Source organism: Pistacia vera, unplaced genomic scaffold (assembly GCF_008641045.1).
Source record: "Pistacia vera cultivar Batoury unplaced genomic scaffold, PisVer_v2 Contig749, whole genome shotgun sequence".
Classification (NCBI taxonomy): domain Eukaryota; kingdom Viridiplantae; phylum Streptophyta; class Magnoliopsida; order Sapindales; family Anacardiaceae; genus Pistacia; species Pistacia vera.
This window is the reverse complement of record NW_022196611.1, coordinates 188,578-205,061: the sequence shown is the minus strand read 5'-3', so window position 1 is coordinate 205,061 and position 16,484 is coordinate 188,578. Positions and strand designations below refer to the sequence as shown.

At 35.3% G+C, this 16,484-nt stretch overlaps 1 protein-coding gene and 1 pseudogene across 1 annotated transcript; one reads left to right on the top strand and one right to left on the bottom strand.

Moving 5' to 3' along the window:
- Positions 1 to 331: 331 nt before the first annotated feature.
- Positions 332 to 4,038, bottom strand: LOC116115657 (WD repeat-containing protein 3 homolog). Its single transcript, XM_031401790.1, has 6 exons — positions 3,823 to 4,038; positions 2,878 to 3,006; positions 2,066 to 2,134; positions 1,498 to 1,620; positions 768 to 818; positions 332 to 686 (listed from the first exon to the last, which is right to left on the bottom strand). The coding sequence occupies exons 1-6, from the start codon at positions 4,036 to 4,038 to the stop codon at positions 519 to 521; spliced, it is 756 nt and encodes a 251-aa protein (XP_031257650.1). The 3' UTR covers positions 332 to 518.
- A 1,635-nt stretch (positions 4,039 to 5,673) lies between these two features.
- Positions 5,674 to 12,189, top strand: LOC116115656 (annotated as a pseudogene).
- Positions 12,190 to 16,484: the final 4,295 nt, after the last annotated feature.

The following is a 16,484-nucleotide window of genomic DNA, read 5'->3' as shown; positions in this document are numbered from 1 at the left end:
AATAAGACTCATACAAGCAAACAAAACTTATTTTACAAACTGACTAATGACACGCTACGCATAATGGTTGTGAGAGAAGATTATGAACCTAACTTACTCAAAAAAAAAATAATAATAATAATAAATAACAGCCACGAGTTGGGTCGGGCTGTTTGGACTTTCTACTCACCCAACAGAATTGGATTTGCACCTAAACAACCCAATACCAACACGATCACTGTGAAGACCCGACTCAACCCGATGTGCACTTTTTGTCTATTTCACTTTTGCTAACTACTCCCGAAAAACTCAAATTCACCAACCTTATAAATCATTGACATATGTTACAACAAACAAAACTTTAGAAAGGCAAAGCCCTCATTCTACATGCTTTGAGCTACAAGAAAATAATCAATTGCCATAAATTAGACATGCTCTTCCGACTCCCTTTTTCTTGAGCCAACCAATGCAGTTTATCATGTATGTTCAACTTGTGCAGCAGTAAGTATTCTATTCCTTCGAAATTTTACTTCTCAGCATCATGTCCAAGCATGTATTTCACTTGACTTTTTCTGTTTTTTCTTTTTTCGTTTTTCGGCTTTTGTGTCTGCCCTTGCTTCTAAACGTTTTGATTGATATGATCGGATTTCTTGTAACTTCACCTTTGCATCTTGGAAGAGTGCGTCTGACCTCAAAGCCATCAATTGCTGAAATCACAAATAAAAATTTAAACCTCAGGCTTATTTTTATCAGAATTCCTAAAATTATCCATAAAATCAACCACCCACCTTGAGATGATCCATTGCAGCAAGATTAAAACCAATAGTATCTTTCCGTTCCTGACACAAGATCACAGCCGCTTTAGTCATTGAGTGATCTTCAAATTTTTCATATGTATTATTTATCATGAAACAACCTGACTAATTGAAATCTTGAATAAAAGATAAAAGATGTGTCGTTAAAGGGCCACCATCATTTCAGCAAACTGATTAAAAACCCATTGATACAGCAAATTTAACACAATCATGGATATTACAATAATAGGTGATTTCCTCAGGCATCACAACAAAATTTCATGCAGCAAAATTCTTTGTAACAAGGAATAACATTCAATCAACGACAAAATTACAAGGAATTATCCTATTTGTAAAAAAAAAAAAATATATATTAATTATTACAAAAGAATCGATAGATGTAACCACTGTACCCACACCAACAATATATAATTTTTTGCAAACATGCAAGCACACTTGGATAAGCAACATATCATCTTCATTTTTTATTTTTATTTATTTTTTATTTTTTATTTTTTTTGAATACCAGTTTTCATTGTCATATCCTACAAAAAGATATTTCGTCCAGAATTCAGAATATAGTGCAATTAACGGAGCAATAGTGAGAAACAAATTTAATCAGAAGTTCAGATTTTGGAATACTCAGCTAACATATTACAGTATTTCCAGTCACCTACACAAATGTATTCTAAATAGAAAAAAGAAAAGAAAAACACATTGTTACCTTGACTCTTGCATATAGGAAGTCTTTCAGAGCAGTCAACACAGGTCTGGCTGCTGGGGTAGTAATTAACTGATTATGATGTATTTGCAATAGCACCGTAGCAACCCTGCAAACAAGCTCAACCTGCATATAAATTATAGTAGTATTACAAATTATATTTTACCAAGATAATTAAACCCATAAAAATGAAATTTGCAAGGAATTTGAAGATAGGTCATAAACCTAAAGCAGAGACAGAAAGCTGCCAATAGAAACTTCCAAAATAGTTACCACAAAGTTTGGCCTTCCAAATTAAAAATCATCTGACTTCCATGTGACACAGTAAGCAAGAAATTTTCAGCTTTTTCATTTTTTTTTCAATAGAAAAATTGTACACAGTACCCAAACCAAATTCACAAGCATGTCAATGATCAAACTAAGAGTGAGATGGAATGCAGGGGTAAAAAATTAAGAATGGAAAGAAACATGACAGGCCATAACTTAATTTACACAACAAAAGGCAGTATATTCAATTGTAACACTACAAATGCCAAAAATTCTGTATATTCCAAAGTGCGAATAGAATAACCTTATCAGGATTAGAAGCCCAATCCTTCAAGTAAGACAGAAGCTTCAGAGCATCTGCAAATGGTAACGCCTGAACAGAAAATAAATATCAAACTTTCAATTAGAAATTGATCGACAGTAAAAATGATAAATGGATTACCTCAACAATCCAAGAACTACTGTAAAAACTATTTTTACTCACCCAATGAGAAAATATGTGAATTTTTTACATGCCTGACAAAAACTTTTTTGACTTTTAGAAGCAAAGGTCCAATTTTTCTTCCTCTTCTTTTTCTCCTTTGTCTGATTAGCAATGGTTTCTGGACCCACATAGTATAAGACTATTATAGATGCACTGGATTTCTTACTAGTTTATTTATTTATTCCGAGTGAGCCAAAAACAAGCATCTTTGAGGTAGAGAGGGAAAAAATATATACCAAACTCCAACAAAATAAAAATTTAATTGTGGTGACAGTGATGAGATATAAGCTAAATACAACATTTTGATAAGCACCCTAACTTGGGCAACTTACATATGCAGAGCACTTAATCTAGAGCTTCAGTTGAAACATGGGAAATGCAGACCCAAGGTATTAAATAAGCTGATAATAAAACTAACCTACAAAAGGTTACTAGTCAACTACATGAATGCTCATCAAGAGCAATTTACGAAAAGCATTGTACTCTAGATTTTCGTCAACACAAAATTGTAAATAATTTAGCACAATGAAATTGATAACATTTGGTTCCCCTATTTATATTGCTTTCTTTTTATCCAGAGAACAGAATACTATGCGGGATGGCAAGAAAATGAATGAAGCGCTATTGCTTACCAGCAAGGTCTGCTCCAGATCATTAGTGTTAACATTTGAGAGCGTACGGAGAACATAATCTGAGGGAGAGAGCCCAAGCATTCTTATATCTGGTTTAAACTCAGCAACATTTCCCCTGGTTTTCTCTTCCTGAAAATCACAAAAATAAAGTATCAAATGCAATAGAAATGTTATAATTTACTGTTAAAGTCGGCCCATATTTTATTATAGCAACTGTATTTTGAATACGAGATTGGCATCACACTGCCCACTTCCATACACTTCATCTGCATTATATATATATACTCTGATCTTTCTTGAAAGTGCTGAGTTCTAAATAGAGACATATCATTGAATCTTACAGCCTTTTGACTCAAGGTCCTAGATTATCACAGAACTGATACCAGTTTTTGGAACTCGAAAAGGTAAGAAATGTGATACAGACAGGACAACAAAGTAGGCAGAAAGAAAAAACTTATGGGTAAGACCGCGTAATAAAGAAATAAGAAAAAGACTGGATAAGGTTTCTTAAAACTACAAACTTAACAAAAAGCACTAGTAATTGCAGATTAACATAGAGAATTTAAAGCAAAAATTGTGAGCATTTGATCCTAATGATTAACATATTTATGGAAAACAATGCTTTTTTAAGAGCAATAACAAGGACATTCAGACTTAAAATTTGTCTTTAAAAAACAAGATAAAACTAATTCTTTGACTGTGCAACCTGAGGGAAACTACTCATGAACTGCTATCTTACCTCTCTTCATTATGAGAGAGGGAGTTTCATCAAAGAGGGTAAAAAGCAGTACAGTACACAGTAACTCTTTCTTCTCTGATAAGTGTTGCAGTGGTTCTCTCATAAGGGAACATTAGTATACCTCATAAGACTTAGGAGAAAACAGAGCAAGCACAGATCAGATCAGGATGTGCTATGGTTGCTAGATAAAAGGAACGTTACTATACCTCATGCTGAGCAATACGATCCAATTCTTCTTCTGATATGTCTAGAGCTTCAATAATCAAATCAGTTGCTGTAAGGGTTTCTTGAGTTTTCTTCCCAGCTAAGGCCACTGCTCCCTCTTCTGGGAGTTCTTCCTTGGGTGCATACCTGTTTTCTATTGCATTGTCAAGGTCCGACTCAAACATTTCCTCCAGCCTCTTTTCTTTCTCTTCCTGCATTTTCAGGACTCCACTCAGGCAAAAATTATGGAAAAAATAAAAAAGCCGAAGCTTAACATGATTACAATCAGGAGAAAGGAACAACAGCNTCTGAGGTATACAATATGTGACAAAAACTTATGAAATAACAACAGAAAAGAAAGACTACTCCTCAAAGTTCACAGAAATTAATTTTACAATAAGAAAATGCAGTACAGAATGTACTGCAGCACCAAACAAAAATCAAATTGATGGAGTAGAAAACCAGTATCTCACAAATTATCAATCTAAACTTCAATTCTCTAGTTTAAGATTTTAAAGTTAAATTTTTACATAAGTTTAAAAACAAGCTAACAGAAATTAAATAGTTAATGAACTTGGATTAAAGGAATCCCAGAGAATAAAGCAAGAAAAACAAAAGTTGCAACAAAGGTGCTAAAAATAATAGCATTGTTGCTATTAATGAAACTGAATTTTTGGAGATAGCGTGGGGATTAGCCAATAGCGGAGTGCCTTTCTTGTGGGTTGTTCGACCAGGTTCTGTCCATGGAGCAGAATGGCTTGAAGCATTGCTAAAAAGGTTCCTTGAAATGCTAGATGGAAGAGGACATATAGTGAAATGGGCTCCCCAGCAAGAATTGCTTGCTCATCCTGCCACAAGAGGTTTCTGGACACACAATGGTTAAAATTCTACTTTGGAAAGTATATGTGAAGGGGTCCCCATGATTTGCCACCCTAGTTTTGGTGATCAACTGGTGATTTGCAAGATATGTTAGTCATGTTTGGAAGGTTAGGTTGCATTTAGAGAAGAAGCTAGAGAGGGGGGAGATAGAAAGAGCAATTAAAAGGTTAATCTTGGAAGCTAAGGGCCTGGAAATGAGAAAGGGAATTATGGATTTAAAGGAAAAAGTGGATCTTTCTCTAAAAGGAGGTTCTACATGTTGTTTTGCAATGTCTATGAAAGAGTCAATTTATTGAATATATTCATCGCACAACCTATTAGACAACCAAATCCATCTTTTATCCATTGTGACCTTCTAAGTTCACAAACAAAACATAAATTCAGTATCATAAATATGTTCTATCACAAAGACAATACTCAACCTAATTAAACCACGTTCATCCATATAGAGAACATACTACTAGTGATAATGTAAATGAGTATAAATGATCAATAAATTAATTAAATTTCAATTTACGTAACTTATACCTTCTTTTTTATGGTTGTAGTAGCAGTGGTGCCCGCACTCTTCTCAGCCACTGCAACGCCCCACATGAGGTACGTAGTTATTGTTTCCTCTTTCGCTCTTATTTGAGTTGGTTTTTGGTAATATTGTTTGATTGAGTATTGTGTTGAATGCTTGCCCTGAAATTGGTTGAAAATAGAAGAAGTTTAGTGTGCCAAGCTTCGCCGGGGCGAAGGAGAATCTTCGCCGCGGCGAAGATGTGTTGAAACCATGGGGAAACTCTCTGGACAGTTTCGCCGCGGCGACAGGCCGATTAAAATGTTTGTTAAGTTTTAGATATTTTCTTCCCTAAGGGCTATTTGACCATTCTACCCCTAATTAGCAGGAAAAGTGGGGAGTTAATTGTAAGGATTTTTCATGGAGAATATGTTGATATGGGGGTGAGTTTGTAATGAATCAAAGGATATAGATGGAATTCCCAAAGAAGAGTAAGGGGCAAAAAGGGAATGCTTGGGTATTTTCATTAAAGGAATTAGAGTTAGCAAACCCCTCATTTCTTCTTCTCAAAAAACGCAGCTCTCATTCGTTCCTCCAACTCTCTTTTCTTTTGATCAAGGAGTTCCAAGGGGTTTTTGAAGTGATTTGGGGTAGAAAAATCAACCTAAGGCTTCCTAAGGTAAGGATTCTTACTTTGGTTGTGTAACTTTGTGAGTTTTAGCTTATATGAAGGTTAAGGGTTTTGTTCTTTGGTTAAGAGTAGAGAAAAAGGCCAAGAAACCAAGTGAAAGAAGAGTTGGGACGTCTCTCCATAACAAAGAGTAAACCCCAACCCAAGTTGAGATTTAAGAATTTTTGATTAGGGTTTTGATAGAAAGATGTATGTATGTGATATACTTGTGATATTGCCATGTATGGAGGTTCAAATAGAGATTTCTATGCCTTGTGAGTGTTTACACCTTGCAATATGAGAAATGAGCTGTTGGGTTGGAAAGGTAGTTTGAATGGAATTGAAGGGGGTATTGTGGATCCCTTTTTGGAAGTGTTTTATTTGACAAGTTTTGTGTGATGTGAAGGGGTTTCTCCCCATTTTGGATGGTTAGAAAGAGTTTTAGAACCATTGCTATAGTAGAGTTTATTAGTGCCCTTGAGTTGTTTGATGAAATGCCTAAAGAGGTTTGAGTATGAGTAATGAACCTTAATCTTGCAAAATTGCATGTTGGCATTTCATAAGTGCATTGGTAGTGATGAACCATCCATAAGCACTATTGTGCATTGAAAGTGACCTAAGAAAGTGTAGGAAAATTTTGTATGCAATCACCCCATGAGTAGAGAGCTGGTGGGTACAACTAATCAAGGTAGAGGAATTGAAATGTTGGAATAGAGTGAATTAGGAGAGTAGTATAATTGGGGTGATGCTTTGTGATCATCACCGACAGTCATGGGAATGGGTGTGATGCTTTGTTATCACCACCGAATAGCCATTAGAGAAGGGGTTGATGCTTTGTGATTCATCACCGAAAGTATTAGAAACGGATGGATGCTTTGGACCACCACCCGGTTAGTTTATTAGATAAGTAGGTTGATGTTGTGATCATCATCGACATTTAGGAAGTGGGTTGATGCTTTGTGATCATCCCCGACAGTGACTAGAGACGGTTAATGCTTGGTGATCGTTACCAAAAGTATGAGAAGGGTAGGTGCTAGGTGGTCTCCACGATAGTTAAGAAAACCGAGTAGGTGCTTTGTGATCCCCATTCGGTAGTCACAGAACGGGTTGGTACTGTGTGAATTCCACCCGATAGGCCTGGAGAGTGAGATGGTGCTGTGTGAACGCATCCGCGTACCTCGGTAAGACGAGGCCATGAGTTTAGTAGAAACAAAAATAGAACCAGAAATAGTATAAGGAAAGAATTAAGAGTTATACATACGGGGACAGACAGATAGAGGGTTTTACTTACTGAGCATTATTTTGTGCTCACCCCGTTATTTTCCTTTGTGGATGCAGGATCTAGGTGTTGATGCAGTCGGAGGGGCGTCAGCAAGCAAGGAGCAATAGCTAAACTGTTTCCCCTGTTTTGTCTTTTGGAAAGGAATTTTTGTAAACAACACTTTTTGTGTATATAAGACTTATGAATTATAATGAAAAGAAAGTTTTGGGCCCAATTTTCTATTGAAATTGTGCATGCATTTTATTAGTTTTCAGCAGTTGTTACAGCCTCGGTCTTCATGTCAACTTTAAGATCCTCAAATACCATAAAGTGTGCTACCTTAGTTAAAACAAAAAAATTAGGTTATAATTTTATAATTTATCAAGAATATGTCATTTTGCTTATATGAAAAGAAATATAGCCAAAGATTTTCAGGTTGTGTAAAACTCTTCAACTGTACAGTATTCCGAATCAAACTTTAACTTTGAAATGTACAAAAACAATAAATCAAATTGGTTGAGTACGATTCTGCCACACTTATAATTTTTACTTGCAACTATCTATGTACTTGTAGCAGAATCTTTCGGCCTAAACTATTCAAACTCGACTTCATAAATAAATGCATACAACGAACTGTTTGATTATGAACTCAAAATAACAAAAGAAGCAACTGCACAAAATAACTTATCCACTAAACAAAAGAAGGTCGATATGACACTGAATATTTACAAAAGAGAACTGGCTTATTCCTGCACGATGAACCAAAAACCAGTAACAAAACATAACAATATTAACCAGATGACGTCAAATTGAAAAAGACAAGAAATAAATCCTTACATAAATCGAAGAGCATGTTATGGGTTTGAGTTTAGATGGTGTCGTCGTGGTCGTGGCACGGCGAAGCTGGGTTTCTAGCCGGGAAACAAAGTTCCTAGAGACTGGAGAGTGTGATTACGTGATAGGGTGTTTGGGTTTGGAGTCTTTAGGTGCTCGTGTGGGTGGTAAGTGAGAAAGAGAGATCTAATCAGTGGAGAGGTGTTGCAGTGGCAACTGGAGAAGTCTAGATTTCAAGGAAAAAATGGAGAAGAAGATGCGAACAAAGTGGAGAGTGTTTTGCGTCTTAGGGTAAAATTTGTTTGGGGATTTTGTATAACTGGGTTTGCTATTTTTTTAATTTCAAGATTCAAAAATTTATGTGCAAAATTGTTCACTTTTTTTTTTTTTTTAATTTTAACCTAAAATCGGGTTTGGGGATTTGTTTTTCTTTAATTGTAAGGATTTAGGGACTTTTTAATTTGTTTACTTTTTAAATTTTAAGGAAAAATTGTTCACTTTTTAATGAAATTGGAAATTCAGATTTTTTTTATGGACCAAAATCGAATCAGTTTTCTAGATAAACGAAAAACTGGTTCAGTTTCCGGTTAGGTTCGGTTTTTACATTTTTCTAAACACCCCTACATTTGGGCGTTCGGGATACACGTCGCCAAAATTCACCGAAGTTAACAATCTCCATCGAAATAGGCACAGAATAAGCGTCTGAGTCAGTGAGTGAATCGTCGTCTATTGAACGAGAGTGGTAGAAACTAGAAGTTTTGTTCCAGTGCCGGAAGGAGGTCGACTATAAGGGTTTGCACAAATGAGTGAAATAGCGGGTAAGCAAAAGTTTTAGAGAAAAAATGGTGGGAATAGTTAATGAAAAATGGGTGGGAAAAGTTTTAGGCAATATTTTTTTGTCTTTTATATACTTAATCTTTGACAATTAAAAACTGTCAAGAATTGAGACTACAACAGTCAAGATAAAATTTATTTTTAACCAATTCCTTGACAATTAATAACTGTCAAGAATTATCCAAAACGGTCAAGGATTATTTCAAATTCTTGACAGTTCATAAACTGTCAACAATTTGTCAATAAGTAAAATTCTTGACCTTTTTTTAGAACAGTCAAGAAAATCTGTCAACTCATTCTGTCAAGGAATGTGGTTTTTCTAGTAGTGAGTTGAATCACACTCAAATCAAAAACCCAAATAAAAAAGAGATCGAAAAAACAAACCCACAAAACAATTTAAAAAAAAAAAACCCCAAAAGATACACAAAAATAACTATATAGAAAATAAAATCGAAGATCTAAAGAACAAGAAGGTGAATCAAAATGCGAACCTTAGTTGAAGAAATCGATGAATATGAAACCGTCTCGAACGAGTATCCATAAAACAAAAAACTTAAATACCCAATTGAGAAAATAAATAGATATTATCAAACACCATTCGTTTATTAGTAACAATAAACGAATTTAACGCACTCATTACAATTATAATGGCCATTGTAATGTCAGATGAAAGAGAAGATAAAAATAAAATCACCCATTACGAAGTTAAAGCCACCAATTTAGGAACGTCACTAACAACAGATGCTTAAACAAATTGAAGCAAATGTTGTGAAGAAACGGATTGAAAATCAAACAATAAAATCGAAATATATACCATCTGTAAAAGAATGAGCTTTGACATAAAAATAAAAAGAAGTTACCTTCAATGGGGTAATGTAGGTGGCAAAAGTAGAATCAAGGAGATGGTAAAGTGAAGAGTGAAATTGGATACAGAGGAGTGAGTGGAGAAGAAGAGGACTCCGGTAAGAATAGGGATATTGGGGTATGAGGGATTTGGTTTTAAGTTTGGGTTTATATAGGATAGGCCTAGTAATTGTTTCTAAAAACATAGGCATTTATTTATTTGATTAGTTATTTGTAGCAACCAATTTTAGTCACCATTTGTAACTTTCATGTTTTGTAAACCATCAATAGCAACTAATATTTTAGTAGTTGCAAAAAAAAAAACGGTTCTGTGACTAACAAAATAGTCGCAAACAATTAACTTTAGATGCCAAATGTTGGAACATGTGGGCCCCAAAATTTTAATCCTCTTTGCTCGACTAATGTCAATTTAGTTGGTAAATGTAGCCTTTTTGCAACTAATTCTAGTTAGTTGCTAAAAAATTGGTTGCAAAATGTCAATTTTCTTGTAGTGAGTGTTGTGCTTTTGCATGCTCAGCTTCATGTGAATAAATAAGAGCGTTTTATTGGGCTTCTTTTGTTATACCTCCATTCAACATTCTTACTTGAGGACAAATTTGATTCAAACACATTATTTCGGTGTTGTTCAGATAGCTGATGACAGAAAAAGGGTTGTTAGAGATCCCCAGTCTATAATGCCGGCAGCATTTGTTTCCTTTAAAGCCAGATGGGGCGGAGCTGTATGCGCACAAACTCAACAAACCAGAGATCCAACTATGTGGTTGACAGAGTGGGCTCCAGAACCACGTGATGTCTACTGGAAAAATCTGGCAATTCCATATGTTTCACTCAGGATTAGGAGGCTGATTATTGGTGTTGCATTCTTTATCCTAACCTTGTTTTTCATGATCCCCATTGCATTTGTACAATCTCTTGCAAGCATTGAGGGAATTGAAAAAGCAGCACCATTTCTGAAACCCTTAGTTGAAACGTAATTTTCTATCATCCTCAAACACTTTTGAGTAGTATTTAGATTGCATTACTCTATATAAATAACTGATATTATCTTAATTTGTCATGCAGCAAGTTTATTAAATCAGTCATCCAAGGTTTTCTTCCTGGTATTGTGTTGAAGCTTTTTCTCATCTTCCTCAAGATGATATTGATGATTATGTCTAAATATGAAGGCTTTGTATCTCTATCATCTCTGGAAAGAAGATCAGCATCTAGATATTATATTTTCAAACTTGTGAGCGTCTTCCTTGGGAGCGTAATAAGTGGAAGTGCATTTGAACAGCTAAATTCGTTTATAAAGCAGTCAGCTAATGAGTATGTAATTCTCTCAGACTAATGATTATCTTCTTTGTTTTTCCTCCTTCTATTTAGTAATGCTAAATAGAAAATGGAGAGAGAGGGAATAAAGAAGATGGAAAAGAAAAACAAAGAAATTGCATTTGTTAGAATATAGTTGTTGAATTCATCTCATCTATATTGGGACAAGACTTCTGCTATTGTATGGATATTTGTTCTTTCCCATTCCTTAAGTAAATTAAGGGGTGGATTACCCTCTAATAAGTGATAGCATAATCAATTTAGCTATAGATTTGAACTGCAGATGTCTTCATCCAATTTTTTATTGTCTTTCAGTGTTGTGAATATGAAGCTTAAATCTTTTTAACTTTTGGCAGAATTCCCGAGACAATTGGAGTAGCTATACCAATGAAAGCAACTTTCTTCATAACTTACATAATGGTCGATGGATGGGCTGGTATAGCCTTAGAGATTTTAAGGTTGCAACCATTGATAATCTACCACTTGAAGAATTCCTTCTTGATGAAGACTGAAAAGGACAGGGAGGCGGCAATGGATCCAGGAAGTATTGGTTTCAACACTGGAGAATCTCGTATACAGTTTTATTTTCTGCTAGGCCTTGTCTATGCGATAGTGACTCCTCTTTTGCTCCCTTTCATAATTGTTTTCTTTGCGCTGGCCTTTTTTGTTTTCCGTCATCAACTAAGAAGTATTTACCAACATTCCACCTGTGTTTTTAAATTTTTTTATTTTTAATTATATGAACTATATGCTACAGCTATTGTTTCACACTATAGTTCTGTTTGTTAATTTTATTTTAAAATGTAGGTCATAAATGTTTACAACCAAGAGTACGAGAGCGGTGCAGCATTCTGGCCTGATGTCCACAAAAGAGTCATTGCGGCACTGGTTATATCACGGTTGCTTCTTATGGGGCTGCTGAGTACAAAGGAAGCTGCTCAAGCAGCACCATTTCTCATTGCTCTTCCTGTACTTACTATATGGTTTCATAGGTTCTGCACCGGCCGTTATGAATCTGCATTTGTTAAATTTCCATTGCAGGTTTGTTGGTATTCCCATATTGTAAATTTAATGGTTATTGACCATAAACAGAATTTCAGAATAGTAGCGGTTTTTTTCCTTTTCTAAGCAATCTGGGAATTCTTGTTTCTTCTGGGTTTCAGGAAGCTATGATAACGCATACATCCATCCCGTCTTCAAAGCTGCTGATGTAGATGAAGATGAAGATGAAAAGGATGTGCTTTATCGGACTGGGGAAAAGGAAAATGTCTTAGTCCCCACAAAACGCCAGTCCCGTAGAAACACGCCGGTGCCCAGCAAAATAAGTGGTGCATCCTCACCAACTACCTGTTGCCTGACACTGTTCAAGAAAAGTCAGAGCCCTAATTCTGTTTAAGGCTTAATGCTTTTCAATACACATTTGAGCTATGCACAGCGAAGGATGACAACATTGTAATTAAATTGAGAAAGAAGAGTTAGAGGTGGAAAAAATGGGCCGGGTTAGGCGGGTCAACCCTAACCCGGCCCATAATGAAGAGGTTTCAATCCAGCCCGTAATGAAGAGGTTTCAACCCAGCCCGTAATGAAGAGGTTTCAGCCCAACCCGCCAGCAACCCCCGGCGGGCCGGGTTGCAAAATGGCAACCCAGTGGCCCGCGAGTTGCTATTTTGTCCTCTCTGCAGGAGGACCGCCAACCCAGCGGGTTGCATGCGGGTTGGCTGTTGCCAACGGCCAACCTGCGGGTTGGCCCAAAAAAAATTAAAAAAAATGTAAAATTAATTCATTTTTTTAAATTACCCTTTTACCCTTGAAATATAGCCGTTTTATAGCCGTTGGAGGGGTCTTTTTCGTCATTTTCTTTTCCCCTTTTTTTTTTTTTATAAATTGGCCCTAAACTCTCATATTTTTCTCACAACTCAAATTCTCTCATTCTCTCATATTCTCTAATCTCTATTCTCTCAATTATTCATTTATTCTCTTAATCTTTTTGTTATCAATTTGCTCTTATTTTAATTTTTATTAGTTTTTGCAATTTTCAATTCATATTTCCAATTTTCCAAATTCCAATTTCCATATTCCAATTCTCTTTCTTTAATTTTTATTTCTTCTACATCAATTTTTTTTTCAACTACAATGGATAGATATTTCTCTCCCCTCAATTTCAATGATGAAGAAAACTACTATCCTAGTCCTAGTCCCGCTGATTTTACTATGAATGCAGGAGATTCAAATAGTCCCGCTGTCCCAATCCCAGTCTCAGAATCCGATACACCTCAAAATATGCCGTCGATTCCAACAGCTCCCGGTGGTTCTAGAAGTCGTCCTCGTAATCGTCGTCCTCGTCCAACTTCATCTCAAGCTGAGGCGGGATCATCAACTGCCGTCGAAAGCGAAGACAGACACACATCAGACGTTTGGGCGCATTTCGACAAGTTTTACGAGACAGAAAATGGCGTTCAAGTCAAGAAAGCAAGATGCAAATATTGTGCAAATGTTTATAAAGCTGATTCAGGTAATGGTACTAGTACTTTAAAAAGGCATGCTAATAAACATATTAATCAACATGGAAATAGAGAAAGCAATCAAACTCAAATAACTAATATGGGTACTACTTGGCGTTATAATTCTGATGTATATAGGGAACAGTTAGCTTTATATATTGCTGCATCTGATCAACCTATTAATATGGCAGAAGATAAATATTTTGAAAGATTTGTTCAAAATTCATTTTTTCCAGGATTTAAAAGTTATTCTAAAACTGCAACTAGAAATGATTTAATAAAATTGTTTAAAAAAATGAAATTAGAATTAAAAAATAAATTTCATACTTGTCATATTAGTGTGGCTTTAACTGCTGATATTTGGAGTGGTAGAGCTAAACAAGATTATATTTGTGTGACTAGTCATTATTTTGATAATGAATTTAAATTAAATAAATCTTTATTAGGATTTAGATTAATGGATGTGGATCATAGTGGTTTAGAAATCTATAATAAAATTATTGAAGTTTTAGAAGATTATGATATTATTGATAAAGTGATAAGTTTAACTTTAGATAATGCAAGTTCTAATAGTAAAGCTATAGAATTTTTTCAAAATAATTATCTTTTATATAATAATTTGAAGTTTTTTCACCAACGTTGTGCATGTCATGTTATTAATTTAATTGTGAAAAGTGGTATGAAAACAATTAAAAAAAATATTGATAGAATTAGGGAATCTTTAGCTTGGATTACTAGTAGTAATAAAAGAAATGCTGAATTTCAAGAAGCTTGTATAAAATCAAATATGTCTCCTAGAACTTTTGCATTAGATATGCCTGTTAGATGGAATAGTACTTATTTAATGCTTGATTCATGTTTACCTTATGCTAATATAATTAGTTATTTTGTAGCAAATAATAGAGGTCCTCATCATTTGGTAGAAAATGATTGGAAGATAGCTAAAGTATTTCATTCTTTTCTCAAATGTTTTTACCAAGCCACTTTACAACTTTCTGGTGTGTATTATCCTACTAGTCCATTGGTAATACATGCAATTATAAAAATTTCCGAGTTATTTACAAAAAACAAAGACAATGAAATTTTACATGCACCAATAAAGGCAATGGAAAATTTTTTTTTGAAATATTGGGAACCCGTTCCTTTTCTTTATTGTTTAGGTGCTATATTTGATCCTAGAATTAAATTAGCACGTTTAGAAAATGGTCTTGACAATTTAAGTGAAAATTTACAAAACGAATCATATGTCAATCAAATAGGAGAGGTAAAAAATAGTCTTTTCGAAGTATATTTCCAATATGAAAACAGGTATGGGAACCCGCAGTCGCAAAGAGGCGAAATATCCAGAGAAGCTGTAGCAGAAGAAACAAATGAAGACTTATTCTCTTGGAATGCACTGAATAGGCCGAAGAGGACCCGAGTCCGAAGCACAGCCTCCTCTTCAGAAGCACCACCACCAACAACAACAACAACTAATATGCTGTCCTCCATGGAGTCGCAGAGTAATGAACTTCAACAATATTTGGCAACCCCCGAAATGTTTTCAACAGGTCACTTTGATCTCTTAGAGTATTGGAGAGCCAGAAAATGTATTTTTCCGGTATTATCAAGACTTGCCTTGGATGTTTTCGCTGTTCCTGTCTCAACCGTCTCATCCGAACAAACATTTAGTGCAAGTGGAAGGATTTTAAATGAAAGGAGGACTAAACTTGCTCCAAAAATGATTGAAGTCCTCACATGTCTTCGAGATTGGGAACGATCGCGCCATCAAGATCAATACGAGGTTATCGACAATACTTTAGTAGAATCATTTCAATTTTGTAATATAGATGATACAGATGAGGGAGGTCCTAGTGAACCACCCCCAATTTAGTTGTTTTGTAAAATGTAATTTGTAAATTAATTGTCAATTATTGCACTCTTTTTTCTTTACCAAGTTTTTCTCCCATTGGGTTTTTCTTGGTGAGGTTTTTAACGAGGCAATAATTGTTGTAATTTCTTATTTTATTTTTTGATAAATGAATAAGTCTAATTTTTCTTATATTACAATTTTATTGTATTAAAATTGAATTAATATTTGAAATGTTAACAAAAAAAAAAAAAATTGAATTGAATTGAATTATTGATATTTGAAAAGTTAACTAAAAACAAATTAAACAATTATATTTATAATTATTTATTTGAAAAGTTAAATTAAAAAAACAAAAAAAATAAGAAAATCGGGCTAACCCGGCCCGGACCGCGCCTAACCCGGCGGGTTAGGGTTGGCGGGCTGGGCTGGGCCAGCCATTTTCTCCAAAATGGCAGGCCTAACCCGGCCGGCCTTTGTTGGCGGGCGGGTTAGGCCCGGCCCGCCAAAGAATGTAACCCGCCGCGGGCCAGGCTGGGCGAGTTACTTTTCCACCTTTAAGAAGAGTATAGTTTCTTGTATAGACAGAGTGAAAGAAGGGTGAAGCGGCCACTTGAAGAGAATTTTAATTTTCCGGCAAGAACCAAGTTCTGGATTTTTGTGGCAGGCAGTTTAAAGGTACTCCAATGATGAATGCATATCAGTGGGGAATTGTTTAGATTGTGTGAAAAGGTGGATGGTTTATTAAATTTATTTAATTTGTTTGTAGCATTGCACAGTGTGTTCAATGTTTGTAGTTTTACTCTACATTTCTCAACATAATAAGAAATTTGGCCTTAAAAACTTAGTCTTCTTCAATGGTTTAGCAGTCTCAATTTCTCTACAGGATTTGCGAATGAATGCTGGCCTGGACCACCTTGAATGGCATGAGCTACATGCGGGGAGACCCGTACGTACGTACGGTTTTTAGGGAGATTTGGTCTAAAGCAAAGATGGCCGACGCCCTCCTAACTAGAGGGACTATCTTATTTTGATCGTTCAAAGGGTAATGGTGGAGTCATTGAATGAAGTCTTCCGTTTATTTTGGAGGTGTTGACCCGCATCAAGGCAAAGATGACGAAGTGACATAAGAAATATGGCGAGCACAACAACATGTTCT